Source organism: Macaca nemestrina, chromosome 7, assembly GCF_043159975.1.
Source record: "Macaca nemestrina isolate mMacNem1 chromosome 7, mMacNem.hap1, whole genome shotgun sequence".
In the NCBI taxonomy this organism is placed as follows: Eukaryota; Metazoa; Chordata; class Mammalia; order Primates; family Cercopithecidae; genus Macaca; species Macaca nemestrina.
This window is the reverse complement of record NC_092131.1, coordinates 50,748,487-50,768,049: the sequence shown is the minus strand read 5'-3', so window position 1 is coordinate 50,768,049 and position 19,563 is coordinate 50,748,487. Positions and strand designations below refer to the sequence as shown.

Genomic DNA, 19,563 nt, shown 5'->3' with positions numbered 1-19,563 from the left:
TCTAGACCTCATTCTTCCACTAATTTTCTGTATGTCTTTAGAAAGTTACACAATTTTGTGAATCTTTTCTCATTTTTAAAATGAGATAAACTCTTAGGTGCCTTTTTTTTTCTTTAATAACTTTTACTGCTAAAGTTGGGTTTACATATGCCAGATTGGTTTAAAGGGTAGTACACCAATTCCTTCTAGAATGGATGTTCTCATCCTATAGTAAATAACTGATGATCTGGCATTTTAAGTGCCCAGATAGATTCATTGGCAGGTTCCATGATGGCTGATGTTTCTCTGACCCTTTACGAATGTTAAGAGATTAATTTACTAAGTATAAACTGAATATTATTAAATTATAATGGTATTTACTATTGATGTTTGCTTATTTTGTCTCCATAAATATCTATCAAAAACAAAACTACTTTTCATTTGTTCTTATTAGTTCACATATAGAAAATAGCAGATGGTTTAAAAGTTAAAACCCTAAGTTTTTTTTTTTAAGTTTTAAAGTAAGATTATATGGCATATTTATTTTTAATGTGACTGACATTGTTGTAATTGTCACTGACAGACCTTATAAAGGCACTGATTATATGTAGTACTCTTCATAATGCCTGCCTGCTAAGTACTTACATTGTATAGCAGATACATAATGAATTCCCACACATGTCAAATAGTAGATAAAACATTAAAAGTGAAACATTTCATATTAGAAATTGAAAACAAAAGTAGGTTTATAATTAGAAAAAGATAGCCAGTCAGCAAACATTTTTTATTACTGTTTTCTATGCATAGAAATGTGTCAGGCACTAGAGATACTAAGAAAAATGTAACGATTCTTGTTTCAAAGAATTTAAAACTTGAAAAGAGAAATGGACCAGATACCTGTAGATAGTAGACTGTTAATGCATGGTGCAATCTATGTATATGATAGTGCATTAGGAACTAAGTGTTATGCTTTCAGAGTTCACTAACTCTTAAAATATTGTGTAGTTCTGGTGAAACAGAAGATACTAATAATTCTTATGGGGCTCAGTTGGTCAGTTTGATCCAGGCTTTAATAGAGGTGAATTTCAAGAGAGAGGTACAAAGACCCTGGCTACCTACACAAACACAAGTAAAGTATGTCAGTCTGGTTGGGCCAGAAGAAGCCACTATAAGATTTATAGGAGTAAAGATGTTTAACATAGAAATTAGGGCTTATTCAAGAAGCACTGAGGAAATAAGTCTTTGATCCTCTAGCTATAGCCTTTCAGAAACAGTCACTGAGGAGATAGTCAAATCAAAAGTTCACAAAGAAGTCTGAGAAACTGCCATGTCTGTCTGTTAATGACCTCACAGAGGAAATTCAAGGAAAGGTCCGCAGAAATATAGCATCTGGCCACTTTGGCCTTGAAGTAGGAGTTCAAGGACAGGTTTGAGAAGCTGACCTATCTGGCTTCAAGGAACTTTCAAGAAAAGTTACTTCCTTTTCTCTTTTCCCTTGTGAATCTCTCATGAGTACCTCTCATTGGCAAACTAACCCAGACTACATAGGGAAGAAGATCCTGGGCTTCTCTGCATAGCAAAGGTAGGCTATAGAGGTGATAGAGAGTGTAAGACTTCACAGAAAGCATCAAATGAGCTAAGACATGAAGAATGAAAGCATTTACAGGGAGAAAACATTACAGCTGGAAGGAATAGCACATGCAATAGCACATGCAAAGGTGCATTTGGAGGTATAAGACAGTATGGTTTATTTAGGAAAATGCAAGAATCCAATATGACTACATGTAAGTTGCAGGGTAGAAAATTATTAAGGAGGTAGATTAAAAAACAACCCCATTAAAAAGTGGGCAAAAGGCATGTACAGACACTTGCCAAAGGAAGACCTACATGCAGCCAACAAACATGAAAAAAAGTTCAACATCACTGATCATTTGAGAAATGCAAATCAAAACCACAATGAGATACCATCCAACACCAGTCAGAATGGCTATTATTAAAAAGTTAAAAAACAACAGGTGCTCGCAAGATTGCAGAGAAAAAGGAACACTTTTACGGTGTTGGTAAGAGTGTAAATTAGTTTAACCATTGTGGAAGACTGTGGCAATTTCTCAAAGACATTGAGGCAGAAATACCATTTGACCCAGCTATTCCATTATTGGGTATATACCCAAAGAAAAATCATTCTGCTATGAAGATACATACACACGTATGTTCATTGCAGCACTATTCACAATAGTAAAGACACGGAATCAACATAAGTGCCTATCAATGATAGACTGAATAAAGAAAATGTGGTACATATACACCATGAAATACTGTGCAGCCATAAAAAGGAACGAGATCATGTCCTTTGCACGGACATGGATGGAGCTAGAAATCATTATTCTCGGCAAACTAATGCAGGAACAGAAAACCAAACACCGCATGTTGTCACTTATAAGTGGGAGCTGAATGACGAGACCACACGGTCACGGGGGGAACGACCACACTGGGGCCTGTCAGTTGGGGAGGTTAGGGGAGGGAGAGCATCAGGAAGAACAGCAAATGGATGCTGGGCTTAATACCTAGGTGATGGGATGATCTGTGCAACAAAATACCATGGCACGCGTTTACCTAGGTAACAAACCTGCACATCCTGCACATGTACCCCAAAACTTAAAAGTTGAGGGAAAATAAAAAGGAGGTAGATGAGAACCAAACAATGAAAGGCTTTACAAGTAATTCAGAATTGAAGTAGAATCACTGAAAGCATTCGAGCATGGAAAAAGTATAATAAAAATTATGTTTCATTAAGATAGCTCTGGCATGGAGAGCTAGGAGGATGGAGGATTAGAGGACTGATTATAGGAAAGCAAGTCCAGAAATATTTAGTGGGCTGTGGCAGAAATTGTAAGGGCCCGTATTAATGTGGTTCAACAGGAATGGAGAAAATTCAGCAGATTTAAATTATCTTTGTAAGAGCTTTAGAGATAAGCAATGGAGTCTATGAGGGCCCTCCTGGTCTCTGGCTTGGGTGTGTAAGAACATGATAAAACCATTAAGAAGAACACAGAAAGCAAAGAGAACAATACCTAGAGAAAAGTAAGTTAATTGGGGAAAATGACTTTGGTAAATTTTGAGAAGCCTGAAACAGACATTTGCTTCTGAGATTTTGGTGATAATCTTTCTGTTTGCATTTCAGTGTGATTTGGAAGGAATCATGCCAAATGTTACCATCAGCTTGAATCTCCCCACCAATGGATCTCCACTTCAAGATATTCTAGTTCATCCTTGTGTAACTTCTCTTGACTCTGCAATTCTGACTTCTAGTAGTATTGATGCAATGGATGACTCTGCATTTAGTGGGCCTTACAAATTTCCATTGACTCCACCTTTAGAGTCATTCAACTTATGCTACTACACTTCCCAGGTAAACAACCCTAGAATAGTTGAGAGTTTGCTGATCTTTATATTCATAAATACTATTGATAAGTAAATAATTCACACTCTTGGTATGAGAACTTAGAAAAAGTTCTATTTATCAGACAATAATTGATGAATGAAGATGAAGATTTAGGCCGGGCACCGTGGCTCATGCCTGTAATCCCAGCGCTTTGGGAGGCTGAGGCGGGTGGATCACTGGAGGTCAGGAGTTCAAGGCCAGCCTGCCAACATGGTGAAACCTTGTCTCTACTAAAAATACAAAAAGTTAGCCAGGCATGGTGTCGTGCGCCTGTAGTCCCACCTACTTGGGCGGCCAAGGCAGGAGAATCACTTGAACCCAGGTGGCGGAGGTTGCAGTGAGCCAAGATTGCACCAGTGTACTCCAGCCTGGGTGACAGAGTGAGACTCCATCTCAAGAAAAAAAAAAAAATTCACTTCTTTGATTGAGATACCTCTTATCTTTGGTGTCGGTAACTACTTGTAAATAGCTTTCAAAATAATTGAATTTTTTGTTTTAATGTTCCCTAAAAATGTTCACGGTCATGGGATAGATTTTGGTATGATTTAGTCGTGGTTTTAACCATGAACGTAATAAAATACCCCTCATCGCAGGCAACCTGAATTACAAATATATATTATTACTCATATCTATTTATTTATTGAATAACTGCTTGTGTGTTAGACATTGTCCTAAGCATGTTACATGTATTTTCTCTAGTACTGTAGTACTGGTAACAACCTTTAATTAGACATTATCCCCATTTTACAGCTCAGGAGAGTCACAGAGAAGTGAAATGACTTGCACCAGGTCTATAGTTGATAAATGGCACTGCCTGGATTTGAACCCCAATTTTTCAGACTCCCAAACCTCTTTTCTACTATACCATTTATCTCTTGTCCTAGTTGTGGATGAGCAGGTTAGAAAAACCTACTCAAGCTAGCTTAAGTAGAGCAAATTTATTTTGAGAATGCAATAGGCAGTCTCATTGCCATTTAAGAATAAGAAAAGAAGCAGACACAGTTCTTACTGGGACTGGAACCAGAAAATTAATATCAGCCTGTACTCAAGGTCCACCTTATCTGTCACATGTCTGCTTCTCAGTCTCCTCTTTCAGATGGCTTTCTCTGCTAACACATGACCTTACAGCTCTAGGGCTCGCACTGTGTAAGTAGTCTTTCTGTGTCTTACTTCACATGTACCAGAAATAATGATTGGCTCACCCCAGCCTACAAGTTGTTTCCCCTTCAGTCAGTTATTGATGACCAACCAAGTAAGTTACTGCTGAACGAGGGGATTGGAGAACTCATGGGATTCAATTGGAGAACAGGAGCTGTGGGCAGATTGGCAGTGCCTGCTGCACGCCTACTGTATACCCTATGCTGCAGGTCAGAGAACATGGAGACGGGGAGCCTGGATGAGCAAGTATAGGAACAAGAATGCATTGTACACCTTTGTAAAGCACTTTTCTCATCTCTGAAAACAGAAAGAGAGAAGAATCCCTATCCTTAAAGCGAATATAGATTCATCATTGCTGTTACTAAAACAACTTGGAATAACCGCTAAGTCATTAAAAGTAACTCTTCTCAGTTACTTTTGGTGTTTTAGACCCATTAACCTGAGAATTATATAGACATTTATGTTTCTTTTTAGGTCCCTGTCCCACCAATTTTGGGATTTTATCAATTGAAGGAGGAAGAAGTACAACTAAGAATAACCATTAATTTAAAACTTCACGAAAGTGTGAAAAATAATTTTGAATTCTGTGAAGCTCATATACCTTTTTACAATAGGTAGGAATAAAATCTGTATTGCCATAATTTCTGTCTTCCTTAATACATTCCCACTGCTCCACAATAAATTGTCTTTCTCTTTTACCTTATTTTTAAGGTCTGAATAATTTTATTCTATTCAAATGAATGCTGATTTTCATGATATAGTCATAAAAATAATCTGTTTACCTTTAAATATGCCTTTATCTTTCTAGTAAAACTTACTAGTAAATTATACACTTAAACCAATGTAGCTTCCTCAGGAATTATTTTTCTAGCAATTTTTCCATATACAAGTCAAACCAAACTATCAACAACCCGGTGAATTAGCCAATTATAATATTACTTTATTATCAGTTCTACTTTTAAATTTATTCTGCAGCACAGATTTTTGTCAAAGTATATCTACATATGTAGTAAAACCATAGTCTTAATGTTATAGCAACCTATGTGACTGTATTAATACATTTTATATGATTTCATAGTTGTCTTAAGAACTAATAATGAAATACACATCATCACCAAAAATGTTTATGTGTGTTTTATTGTTTTTCAAGATTTAATATCCATTATTTTTTCTATTCTGGAAACTTGAATACACATCTGCTTTTATGCTGTCCTTGTATTAAGTAACAGTGGCCAAGTTTGACTTAGATCTCTTAAAACTGTTATATCTGTGATCTTTTTCTATTTTATCCCTTTCTTTTTAAAGAGGTCCAATTACACATTTGGAATATAAAACTAGTTTTGGCCAGCTCGAAGTATTTCGAGAGAAAAGCTTACTGATCTGGATTATTGGTGAGCAAGTTTTATTTATTGGTTTTTTTTTTTCTTTTCATTTACTATAGAACCTACTTGATTTAGAATAGTTGATTGGTATATTTGTGTTTTAGGCCAGAAGTTCCCAAAATCAATGGAAATTAGTCTTTCTGGAACTGTAACTTTTGGAGCCAAGAGCCATGAGAAGCAGCCATTTGACCCAATTTGTATTGGAGAAACAGCATATTTAAAGGTAAACGTATTTATATGGCTTACTACAGTAAAGCCCTTCCTTTGTTTATAAATTGCATATTTCTAGTTGATTTTTAATGTTTTCCACCAATTGTTTTAGAATTCTATTCTTTTTGTCTGGTGTAAGTTCTCTTTTGGATTTTTGTTTGATTTTTTATTGTTGTTTAGTATTAGTCACTTCTATTTCACTTAATACTTGAACATTTTAAAAAGCCAGGCATAGTGGCGGGGTGTCTGTAGTCCCAGCTATTGGGGAGACTGAGGTGGGAGGATCGCTCAAGCCCAGGAGTTCAAGGTTACAGTGAGCTAAATTTTGCCACTGCACTGCAACCTGGACAACAGAATGCAACCAGATCTCTTTTAAACAAGGGTTTTTGTGTTTTTTTAAAGGGAACCAGCTAACCTAAATACCCCAACTCAGTCTAATTCCACTCAGCTCTTGGTTATCAAATTTGAGATTTGGGCCAGGCCTGGTGGCTCCCACCTGTAATCCCAGCACTTTGGGAGGCCAAGGCGGGTGAATCGCTTGACTCCAGGAGTTCAAGACTGAGACCCCACCTCTACAAAAAATAGAAAAATCAGCTGGGCATGGTGGTGCACACCTTTAGTCACAGCTTTTTGGGAGGTTCAGATAGGAGAATCACCTAAGCCTGGGGAGTTCAAGGCTGCAGTGAGCCATGATAATGCCACTGCATTCCAACCTGGGTGATAGAGTAAGACTCTGTCTCAAAAAGAAACAAAAAATTTGAGATTTGTGTACAAAAAATAGAAGATGTAGTCCTTATCCTCCAAGAATTTTTCAGTGTTGTACATCAACAATTTATCAGTGCTAACAGCTTTGATATTTCAAGAAAAAGGTGCTACAGCTGAAGTTATTGTGGAAAGCTTTACAGTGGAGGTGAAGTTTAAGCCAAACTCTGAGGCCTAGATATGCATGAATATGAAGACTTGAAGACTGACTAACAATTGTTTAGGTAAAGAAGTTACTTAAAAGAGTAAAGAAGGATAAACAAGGCATGCTTAGAAACCAGTGCTAAAAGTAGTAGTACTATAAGAGACTGGATACATAATTTAGATTAAGATTATACAGAATTTGAATCTGACTTTTATTCCTTTGGTTGATGGTGTACTTTTTTAAGTAGGGGAGTAGTCTTTCACAAGTGATACTTTATGAATGTTAATCTGGAATGGACGTAAGCAAGGTGAGTAAAAAAACTAGAGACAAGCCAATCTATAGCATATTAATATTCCATGTGAAAGGGTAATATTATAATAAGTTAATAATGCTGAGTTAGTGTAGTGTCAACAGAAAGAGAAAAGAAGGGAAAAGGGAGAAAAATGAAGGGACTGCTGTAAAAGCTGTGATAAAAGTAAAGCCTTGACTACTAAGTAAATACAGAGACAAGAAATGTTGTTGTTCAAAGATGATATTGTTAAAAAAAAAAAAAATGGAACTTAAACCAAATTTGACGCTTTTGAAGAGGGTAGAGACATGTGAATCTCATTCGTTCATTGTTTTATTCCAAATATCTAGTCCAGGACCTAGCACATAAATATTTGCTGAATGAATGAATATACCTAAATTATTGATATGAAGAAAATTGGGAAGAAATGGGTTTCATATCATATTTTTGGCTGGTAATAGCAATATAGCCCATTGTAAATGTTCAGTGGGTAGCTAAAAATCTAAAGCTTGATTCATAAGAGAAGGCTCAGCTGTATATAAGGATTTAGGAATTATCCACAGAGAAGAAATAGTTGAGGCAGTGAAAATAAATAACCGAAAAAAGATAAAATAATACAGGAAGATTCAGAAGAACAAGTGAGGCAATTGAAGGAGTGATTAGAAAGGTAGTGAGAAAACCTAAATAAAATGTATTAAAGAAATCAAGAGAAATACAGGCAATTAGGGGAAGTGGTAGTGAAGTCAGAAGTATACTGGTGATAATTCATTTCTTCTATCTTGGCTTCACTTGTGTCCAGAAGCTTTGTTTCAAGGATTATTATAAAAATTCCTACTTCAGATACCTTTCAGAAAAAAATGTGGAATGTTACCACACATTGTATGTCCTTCATGGGTTGGAATTATGATTTTTCTATTCATTCCCATCACCAACCAGTTACACTCACATTGAAAGCATGTAGCACATTTTTTTGTTGACTGAATGATCTAAGTGTGTTTTACAGTATTTCAGTTGTATGGATATCAGTCTGGTCATAACTTATACTTATAACTATACTTAATGTTGTATTGAGAATTATACCAGCGTTGAGAATTATACCAGCATTGAGAATTATACCAAAAAAACAAGCAAAAGCCCTTTATTATCAGAGATAATTTGAGTTGCAACAGGAAAAAAAAATTGCTGAGAAGATCTGAAAATTACATTCTAAATCCCATCTTATGCATGTGATCAGTTAGTTTGGTAATTAATAAAGTTAGGAAATGGGAGAAATTTTGTGGGAATAGAGATAGGAGAAAAAATATATAAAAAGATATCAGGGTACTGCAAAAATCGGGAGCATTTAGCAGCAGAGATGAGGAGAATCACAGCAAAGGAGAACAGGTGCTCCATGAAATGTAGATTTTTTTCACAGGTCATGTGAATGTTATTGTAACTTAGGGGCACCCTGGCCACTACACTGCAACCTGGACAACAGAGTGTGCTATGTCTTCAGAGAAGGTACTAATGATTCACTCTCTTACAGCACAGTGTAATAGTTGGCATGTGTAGTGATAGCCCCACATTGTCAATGAAATCCAGGAATTATGGAGGATGTTTTAGAAAGGTTTTCTAGGTAAGGGAAAAGGTAATTCCTAAGCTTAGTTCTATAAAAGTTAAATTTCACCCTTCTGGAAAATTAAGTAGTACAGCTCATTCACCCCAAACACAAGATAAACTGATGTTTCTGTTTTCATAATTACATTATATTTTGCTAGAAGGTTTACACTTTCCTGCCTGTAAAAGACTTATGATCTAGAATATATCATAACCACGTAGCCCTAGGGATAGAAGAGAATATACGCATACAAGACAGCAGCACAGTGGGAGACAGCACCAGCTTTTGGAGTTGGTGTGGTCTGAGTTCAAATGCCAGCTCTGCTGCTTATGTGCTGGGATACCAGTTGCTTCCATCTTTGAACCTCAATTCACTCAGCATACCTTGCAGTATGGATTAGAGCTGTTAGTGAAGTACATATTGTGTGTTAAGTACTTCATAATGACAGCCTTACAAAGAAATGGCCCTAAGGCAAAGGGAAAAAAAATTATGTGTGTGTTTTTGTATACATATGTGTGCACACACACATGCACACACACACAATTCAAGTTTAATACTTGTGTATTAAATTTTTTATTTTATTTTGTCAACTGTGTAAAATAAATTCGCTAAAACTGGGTCAAGGGAAAAAATGTCACCATCCTTTTTACCAAATGATCACCTTAATTTGGTATATTTCTCTCTTCTTTCTAGCTTCATTTTAGGATCTTAGATTACACACTCACTGGGTGTTACGCAGATCAGCATTCAGTTCAAGTTTTTGCATCAGGAAAACCAAAAATAAGTGCATGTAAGTTATACAGATTCAAACTAACTTAAGGGAACTAAAATGGTGTTTGCAGTTATTACCTAAGGTAAAATTTGAATGTAACAGAATTTAGAAATTAGAGAATAATCCCAATTTATAAAATTCTGGACTTACCCTACCCCACATAACTGTTTGTGTACTTTGCACTGTCCTCTGCCTTCTCCTTGTTTATAAAGTGGTCTGGATGAGCAAAGATTGGGATAGAGGTGAACTTCAGTATAAAATTAGATTTGTTTTTCTCTGGTTATTTTATTCAGAGATGATTCACAGAGACTGTGGTGTTGAACAGACAGGACCTAAGCCTGGCTCAGCCATTTCATTAGGTGTATAACTTTGGGCAAATTAGTGAACTTCTTGAAGTTTTAATTTTCTTGTCTATAAAATGGAAATAATAGTGTGATTTACCTCAGGCTTGTTATGAGGTTTAAATAAGATTATATTGACTCAGTATGATACTTAGCATATAGTACGGATTTAGTAGATACTAGAGATGGTTCTTATTTAAAACTTTTAAATATCTTTAGCAAATATTGCAATCAATAAGCATTTAGCACCTTCTCTATTCTTAATCAATAGGAAGACAATAAAAAAGACGTTTCCGGATTTTAGTATGTTTAATGGTTGGTAAAGTATGGATCTATATGTGTGTACACACACACACAAAACATATGAAAATATAATGAGACAAACAAACAATTTATAAATGAATCAAAATTATTTAATTCAGATCAAATGGAAATATGTAACATAGAATAGTAGCTAAAATGAGGTAGAATTACCTAAACTTAAGCAAAACCTTTTTGCCTCAAGGAGAATAAAGCTGTTATATGTGTGGACAAGAATGATCCCAATTTACACACATTTTTATTATTATAGTTAGATTAATATTTCTTAAACTAAGGATTAGGGTTCCTAAAACAGGAAGAAGAGGAAAGGACTCTCCATGGACATTTCAAGAGAATTAGAGAACTTAGAACTACAGAATTTTAAGCAGCTACTGTGCATGACAATATAACTTCTATGTAATGTAACCAGAGTAAACCAGTATTCTTTACTTCCCTAGGCTTGCCCTGTGTTTTCTCTTACATCATTTTTTTGTTGTATATATGGGAGACTGAAAGCAAACAGACCAGTATTTTAGATTGTCTATGGGAAAATATTTTAATTTATTTATGTTAACTAAACATACCACAGTAATTTCCAGAGAGCATAATACAGGATGGGAATATACCTACTTCTTAATACAAAATATGTTGAATGAAAGAACTCATTTTAAATTAATATTATGACCCATCTTTTCTTCCTCTGTTAGTTTCGGAATCTGACTGCCAGTTTGTGCAATTATGTAAAACTTTATTTTGCCATCATCTTGACAATAAAATCTATTTTCAAAATATACAACTTAGTTTAAAAATAGTAATAATAATACTTTAAATAGTAATGGCTAATTTAATTTAGTAAGTTTAAATAATAATGGCTAATGATAATTTAAATAATAATGGCTAATATTTATTGCTTACTATATGCCAGGCAAAGTTCTAAGTGTTTTATGTATATTATCTCACTAATCCTCACAGCACCCTATGTAAGTGTTGTTATCTCCATTTTACAGATGAGGACACTGATGGAACTGAGAGATTAGGGTCCCATAGCTAGTAAATGGCAGAACTGGGAGTCAGATACTCAAGCATTCTTGCTCTAGAACCTGTCCACTTAACAGTATGCTGTCTTGCCACTCATTGTTACTGGGTTTGAGTACTTTGAAGAGAACAAAAAAGACAATATAGTCTATATTCTTTTCATTTATGAAGAAGGGCATGAAGAAGAAAGTGAAGGCTGAATTGTGTATTTAATTATATTTAATTGGATATTTAATTATATATATATAAAGAATTTACATATGTAATTCCAAATGAACATTATTATCTCAACTTTACATATCAGAAAACTTTAGTTCAAATAGGTTGCCATTTTTGTAGGGTTTCAAAGCTATTTTTAAAAAGGCTTAAATTGATCAGAACTAGAATAAGAAATCAGTGAAGCGAACTGTTTAGAATGTTGCTAGGAAGTTGGGTGTTAATTTATATCTCTGACATTTTGGGTAAAGAATAGCAAGACCCAGAATCAGGGCCATCGTGATAAGGTTATAGAAGAGAAACCAATGAAAAATGTTTACTGTTTTTACAGTCAGAGTAATGGTCCATACGAAAAAGATTTTAGAGAAAATGTGAAGATAAAATTGACAGATTTGGCACAAATGAGAGATATTTCATGTAAGGTCAAAGATGGGTTGTTCAAATATTTAATGAGTCCGTATTTGTAAAATGGTAAAAGTTATAATAAAGTCTTGATAATATCAAATTAAAATGAATATTTCAAAGTATTGCCTTGAAATAACTGCATTGCACAATTTCAAAAAATCATGACTTTGCTCTCGTTGAATTTTTGCTAAGATAAAATAGTCTTATCATTAATTTCTTTTTCTTTTCTTTAGACCGGAAACTAATTTCTTCTGATTATTATATCTGGAATTCTAAAGCCCCCGCTCCAGTAACATATGGATCATTATTACTGTAATAGTCTCATGTTTAAATGGGATTATATAATGATAACAGTTTGAAGGAAATCATAATCTTATATTTTTAATGTGGATGCATAGAACCTGTGAGTGAAAAATCACTGAATTATTTAATTGTAAAAGTAGTCTTATTTGGTGTTTGTAGTCTGATAGAACTTGAAAGGATGTTTTAAAAGCTAATGTCTCCAATTTTGTTAACCTTTGATTTTATGCCAGTATAATTCAGAACATAGAAAAGTAATGATTCACTTGGGCTCATTTTAGACTAGTCCTGGGTCACCCTGCCACACTTGTTTCTTCGTGTTTCTGTGGCAGACATTGCTAATCAATTATAGCCCTTTTCTGTACCGAGCCTTGGATAAAGGGTCAGGCTCCTTTTCAGTTCAGAGATTCAGGGTTGTAGATGATGTGCAATATAAAAACTATTTTCTCTTCCACATCTAAGTACTAAGCTCCTAGTATAAGGTGTTGTTGCACAATACCAGAGGCCATGTTAGAAACAACTACATCTCTTCAAAAAACAGCCAACAGAGACAAAGGAAAAGTGTTTAAGTAGTAACCTGTTCTTCTTAATCAGAACTATCCTATTGACTAATAAAGAATCTGCATAATTCTACTTTTCTACTTAAGGTGTGTAATCTCTGTTCGAGAGTTAGTTTTTAAGTAAGCTTGTTAATCTGCCACAATGACATTTTGCTTAGGATGTCAGTAGCCATATTAAGATGTGTGGAATAGCTTCAGAAGAGGATCATAGTGTTTTGTAATCGTTTAATGTCTGCAGCTAAATTTTTAAAGGTAATTTAGATCTAATACTGCTCTTTCTGTGTCTTATTAAGTTAAAATTAATGAATGAATTCTGGAAAAAAATTCAAAAGGCACTCTGTGGGTAGAGAGTATCATTTAAGCTTATTTTAGTCACATGTAGTATATATCTCCTTAAAGCTGTCACTCTCACTTTCTTACCATTCTCTTGATTTCTTCAGAAACCATCTAATCATCTTTATTCTCTACCTACTTCTGCAATTATATGTCATATTATGTTTTCAGAGCAGTTCATTGTCAAGTTGGACTTTAAGTGACCATTCAAGAAAAGATGAAATCTCACGAACCTCAAAACTTCATTCATGTCTTTTTACAGATTAGAAAAAAATATGCATTAAAGATTAATACTCAATTTGATAATATCTTGGGTTCTGTTTTTTAATGAGTCTTCTAAGGAAAAGCTTAGAAAATTTGCTAACTCCTCAAAAAAGAGCATGATAGTTTAAAGGGATTGTGCATATAAATTTAGGATTTGAAATATGATTTTTTAATTAAGGTCAGTCCTACTCATAAACTCATTTTCTGCAAAGCATTATCATGGCATAAGGTTCTGTGTTCAAAATTATCCCAAGTAACAAAGAAAAAAGAATAATTGCCTGACCAGGACTTTAACTTGTTATTCTAGCTTAATCATAGATAATCAGCAGTGAAAACTTTCCTTTAGAAAGAAGAAAATATCATTCCCTGTAAGTTATTTGATCTCTCTTAAACTCAAATAAAGCTTAACATTTCACTTATGTTGATAAGTTAATGGTAATGGAGCCATTTGGAATCTTGATTGTATAAATGTTTACCAAATACACTAAGGTAAGCAAGAGGCATTTATCTAGTGAGTAGGCGAAGATTTAATATAATAATCCCCTAGGCAAAAGTTTATAAGCAGTTAGAAAAATCAGTGAATCTTCTATTTGGCATTTCTAGAAACCGGAGGAAAATCTAGGGTGTCCTGGAAAAGTGATGAGGTGTTGAGGAACCTGATGCCATCTGTTGCCATTCCATTCTAACATAGTGCTACAGAATTGAACCAACTTAGGTTTTCATCCCATTGAGATCAGCTGGGCACACTGTGATGCTTTTGATTTTGTCTAGAAACCTGTCACTTCAGGATAATTTCTGAAGACAGAGTCTGTTTCCCGTTTGGTAGGTGACCTGTTTAATGTTTTCCCTGTGTCTGGGAACTCCTTAGTGTAATTAGCGACCTTTGAACTCCACAACTAATCCTGAGCTATTTTGTATTCCTTACTCATCTTTAAGGCTGGACCTTTCTTTTCTTCAGAGTCCGCTGCCACAATTAAAGAAGAAACAGCTGCATTTCAAAGGGATTCCTATTCCAGAAGCTTAATCGTGATTGACATGTTCTTATTCTAAGCTATAAGACACTCTAAGAGTCCTTTCTTGGGTTAAAACTTCAATCATTTTCTAAAAAATTATCTCACTATGGATTTTATTCATTTTCTTTGATAACTATTCTTTGCATTTTTTAACTTGAAAGATGCTTTGCGTTTGCAGTGCATATGAGCAGCTACTTCCAGTGAAAGATTTGGATAGTGTCAGACCTTCTCTAGATGCAAAATTGCTAAATTCCCTTTTAGTGCCAAAATATGATTATGAAATCTGATGTCTATCACATAGGTAATTATTCTTCAATAAATTCGAAAGGTTAAAAAAAAAAAGTGTTAAATTTTTTAGAATGAACTCCAGAAAAGATGGTTCATGATTTTGTAAACCCTTTTCTCCATTTTTTACTAAACAATATTTTAAAAACTTTTTAAAGCCAGCAATATAGTACTCAAGCAATACACCCTTACAGTAGTGGCATTTTTTTTTTTTTTTAACTTTTTAAGCAATTGATTCAAATGTCAAGTTTGCAGTAGGCTTGTCAGGAATTCCAATGACAATTATTTGTTTAAAAAAATTTTTGTATTAAATATTAGTCTGTCCCATAAAATAGTTTTCATTTTTTCACACCAATTCAGTATTTCTACTGGATTAAAATTATTATGGTGTTTTTATACATTGTATGATTTAAGATCTTTCAAGGCAGACATTTATACTTAGTCACAATTGCCAATTTTTTTTGGTTTTTGTTATAGTATTTCAAAATACTTCATAGACATTGATAAACTGCTACACTACCCCTGGGAGCTAGGTAGGTGGAATTATCATCCAGGAGGACTTCTGTAGGGACTGCTGCCACAACAGAATGGTTGTTCCTAAGACAAAGGTCAAAAAAAGGGGTGTTAATAAACAGTCCTCAGGTTTAAGGGACTTTTTTAGGATTACATCTTAAATTCCAACAAATCAGATTTAGGAGTTACTGAAAGTGAAATTGATCCATCCCTCATCCAAACTTTGCAATACTTTCCTGTTCTGACATCATTTAGATAGTTAGCTGTATTATCAGATTAGAAACCATTGTACCAGGCTGCTGAAAGGAAAAGGAGGCAAAAAGCTAAACATGGGATGAATTCTGAACCTTTTAACCTGGCTGAAGTACGTTGGTCCCTGTTATGCAAATACCTTCAATCCTCTGCTAAGTTCAGTGGAAATAATTTTCTTGAATGACAGGTTTATTCAGCAAGGATTCAGTTGGTGATTAATCCCCCTTTGATCTAGGGTATTTCACTTAACTACCAGTTACCTCGTTCTGACAAAGTGCAACTGAGATTAGGGAGATCACTAGAACACTACCAGGGTGTGCGTTTATTCTCTATAACCTTTTAAAGCAAGGGCCAAGAATGCAATTTATTTTCAGTATTTGAAGATGTAAAGTCCTGTCTGCTAAGTTAGAAAGTCAATTGAATACCAAATGAAGTTTATGTCTTACGTAATAGAACAAACATTTCTTTTTGCTTTGCCTAACAATGATATTAGGAAACACAGGCTTTGAAGAAAGAAGAAACAAAGACTACATTCTAAGTATTGCTTCTAGTTTTGTTTCATGCACTAGAGTATACTTACTGGCCCTGAGATAACCCAAAAATCAAAGCAGTGGCTATAACTTAGGCTGAGAAAATGCTTCTGTTTTATTAAGCTGCGTGGTTTCTTCTCACCTTTCCCCCTACCACCACCACCACCACCATTAGAAAATGTCATACTGTGTGGTAAAGAAATCCAGTTGAGGAAAATGTGTTGCAGTACACGGTTATCCACCTTAAGACTAATGATTCTGAAGCTTTGTTAACTATTTCTTTTCTTGAGGCAAAGGAGCTTCTTATGTTTCCATTATAAGAATAATTGCATTCATTGTCAGGACGCTTTTTAAAAAAAAAAAAAAAGTGACAGCATTACCAAAATACTCGAGTAATTAAATTTTTTCTGCCTGCCTTTCTCTCAGTTATCTGAGTACCTCTTCTTCCATAATTTTAAATTTTGAAATATTACATGGGATTTTGCACAGTATTTTGAGAAAAAAATTTAAGATCATGTTTCATGCTAGGTTTCTCAATTTGCTGTTTAAAACTGTTTCAATAGTAATGTCAGTCTTTATCTTGCAAGATGTCAAATCAGAGGATTTATTCCTCCAGTATATTTTAAGACCTTTAAAAAAAAAGTATACTGATTTGTCACAAAATATGTTTTTAAAGATTAGATTTTGATTAATGATTGAATTATAAGCAAAGCATTTTAATGCTTAGTAATTACTATTCTAGTAGTATTTTACAATACAAGTGATGTATTTAGATTATTATACTTTTTTTTGGCTCAGACTTTTTGTGATCTAATTTATAAATTGAAACAACGACTCAAAGAAGTGCATATCTAACTTATGTTTGTGCCAAGCCAGCTTCCTCTAGTTACAATTTAATAACTAGTTTCAAAATATATTTTGATAGCAAGTTCCTAAACCACAACAAAATTGCGGATCAGGAAAAATATAAGATGCAGTATTCTATAAAGATAGAGGGCAGGTTCCCATTGGCTATGTTGCTAAGAAACTAGTGTTTTTAATCATTACACTCTGTGCAGTTATATTTATTCAATAAAACAGGATATATTTTGAAATTGACCATCATAGAATATGTATATATACACACAACATACATATACAAGTATATGAATTTATGTAAATGTATACAACACTAGTGTGTCTGACTTGATGGGTTTCCCTGTGAAACATGTCGGTATCATGTAAGATAAAGAATATTTTAAGATCGAATATTCAAATATCTTTCCTCCAAACACAGTATTAGTTAATAGTAGTGAAAGGATTCATTAAACTGAAAATTGCCAAGGAACTCATGAGTTGGTGATTGAAACAAAGTGATTAAAACTCTTATGACCTGAAGTTTTTCCAACTAGCCTCCAACTTTCCTCACCAGCTGTTTTATGGATATAACATTAGTGTTTGTGTATAGCCTGGAACAATACAAAGCTGTACCTGTATCACTGGTTTCTTGCCTTATAAGCAGGATACTGCAAGGGCTGTTAATTTTTCTAATGCCCTGGCCAATCTGTATAATTGACATCAGTGTATTGTTAATGTGTGATGCACAAGCATTTACAGATGGACAAATACTCCACACTAAAAACCACCTGCTGAATTTTTTTTCCAGTAGGATGTGAAAATTTGCATTTCTAATCTGTCAGACATTTAAAGTCAAAACTGCATATTTCCTTTAAATGGCCTCTTTTAAATATTTTATGTTTATAAATTTTGTTGTAATGAAAAAATTTTAAATTAGTTATTCCTCTTAAATTTTTACTTTTTCCTTCAAGGGACTTGGGTGCCCTCTGCAGGTTATAAAGAGATAATTAGTGACTATATTTTAAAACCCTGTGATTTTTCTCTTTCATACACATAGCCTGCTTACACCCAATTTCAAAGAAAGTGTGAGCTAATTTATTTGTGTTAACTCTTATTAATTTGCCAGTGGTTGAAGTTGGAGTTTCTTTTCTCCACTAGTTTTATAGGTGTGTTTAGTGTGAAGAATGTGATACCATTGAACTTCCAGACTACTTAGCTGGAGCTCTTTAAATGTTGGAACTGTAGTAATACACATTCCCTCACAGAAGGGAGATTGGGAAAATAACTATTTTGAAATTTATTGCAAATGTAGGGAATAGCTTGTTTCCCATTACGTTTTTAGAATATTACACATTTGGAGTAAGCCTTGCTTTTTCAACAGTCGTCATGTAAAATTACATGAAAGAAAATAATTTGAAAATTACACAAGATTTCTCTTTCTTGATCTTGTTGATGATGATGATTGTGTTCTAGCTCAAAAAGCAGACCTTCTCAGAATTGCTTATTTTTTTAAAAAGTGAGTACTAAACAGATCATGCGTAGGTACTGCCCATTGCAGACATAGGTCTACTAAACTAGAAAGAGTATTTGAAGAGCAAAAGGCAAAGGTTTCCTCACCATCCTGTGGAAGTACATGAGTTACTCCTTTCAGTACACCTATACTTTCTCAACAGGTGTAGCAGATTTGTTTCTGAAGGACATAGGAGTTCATTTTTTATATGAAACTGTAGAACTGGAGTGGTAATGGCACTTCTGATTCAATTAACTTACTTGGTGAAGCTGCCAGGGAAGCTAAATATGATGAGAACAAGAGGAATGACTGGGTCAAATTAATAGAAATAGATCTTTTTGCAAGCAACATAATGATTCTGATCATCAACCTTGAAAAGTAAATTAGAACAAGCAAATTGCTGTTGAAAAATTCTTTCAGCACTCTGCTGTTGCTACTCAGCTAGTCATAGCTCAGCCAGAGGGAAGGAAAAAATGCACTCAGTTTTGCATTAACAAAGGAAACATTATTAAAGTGAATGTTTACATTGTGTTTATTGAAGTGTTGAAAGAATATTTGTTGCATCTTCAAGCAACCTGCTGCTCTCCAGACTTACAGTGCATGAGTGATAATAAAAATGAGTCAGTCACTTGTACATTTTAGAAAATAAATAACTTTTAACATAATATTTCTCAACTATGTTAATTCAAAATATTTAAGTGCCAAATTTAATGTTACCTTCTCTGCTAAAGATTTTTGTCTCTAGGAAATATATTCCATCAAAAAAAAAAAAAAAGAAAAGAAAAGAAACTCTCATTTATTTATTTATTTGAGTATACCTTCCAGTTACTTCCAGATGCTTTATGTAACTTTCCTCCCAGAAGCTACAATACATAAGAAATAATAAGCTGAAAATAATCAAAAAATGAAAACAATTGTGAAATTACTGAAATGGGCATGTAATATATGCATTGGAGAAATACCAGTTGATTACTGTGATAACTTTTGAGCGCTGCAGTTATTTTGAACTACCTCATAAAGACTACATTGAGAATGAAAAAGCCATTGAACAATAGGTGTACCAATTTGACCTTTAAAAGTTCAATCTTTATTATATGCATTGATAAGTGGGAAAGTTAATAATTAAAAATTTA

At 34.1% G+C, this 19,563-nt stretch overlaps 1 protein-coding gene across 9 annotated transcripts in view; it reads left to right on the top strand.

Moving 5' to 3' along the window:
- The window catches only part of LOC105473605 (adaptor related protein complex 5 subunit mu 1), a 32,220-nt gene that overhangs the window by 8,456 nt on the left and 4,201 nt on the right, over nt 1–19,563 (top strand). For 2 of the 9 annotated variants that reach the window (XM_071100114.1, XM_011727459.3), the window contains exons 3-9: nt 3,161–3,388; nt 5,054–5,193; nt 5,885–5,970; nt 6,066–6,184; nt 8,808–8,867; nt 9,658–9,754; nt 12,267–19,095. In XM_071100114.1, coding sequence (XP_070956215.1) covers nt 3,161–3,388; nt 5,054–5,193; nt 5,885–5,970; nt 6,066–6,184; nt 8,808–8,867; nt 9,658–9,754; nt 12,267–12,349 — 813 coding nt within the window. In that variant the 3' untranslated portion in view covers nt 12,350–19,095. Of the gene's footprint in view, nt 1–3,160; nt 3,389–5,053; nt 5,194–5,884; nt 5,971–6,065; nt 6,185–8,781; nt 8,868–9,657; nt 9,755–12,266; nt 19,096–19,563 lie in introns of those variants that run through there. The other 7 variants (XM_011727460.2, XM_011727461.2, XR_011625846.1 and 4 more) reach the window with 6 other exon arrangements.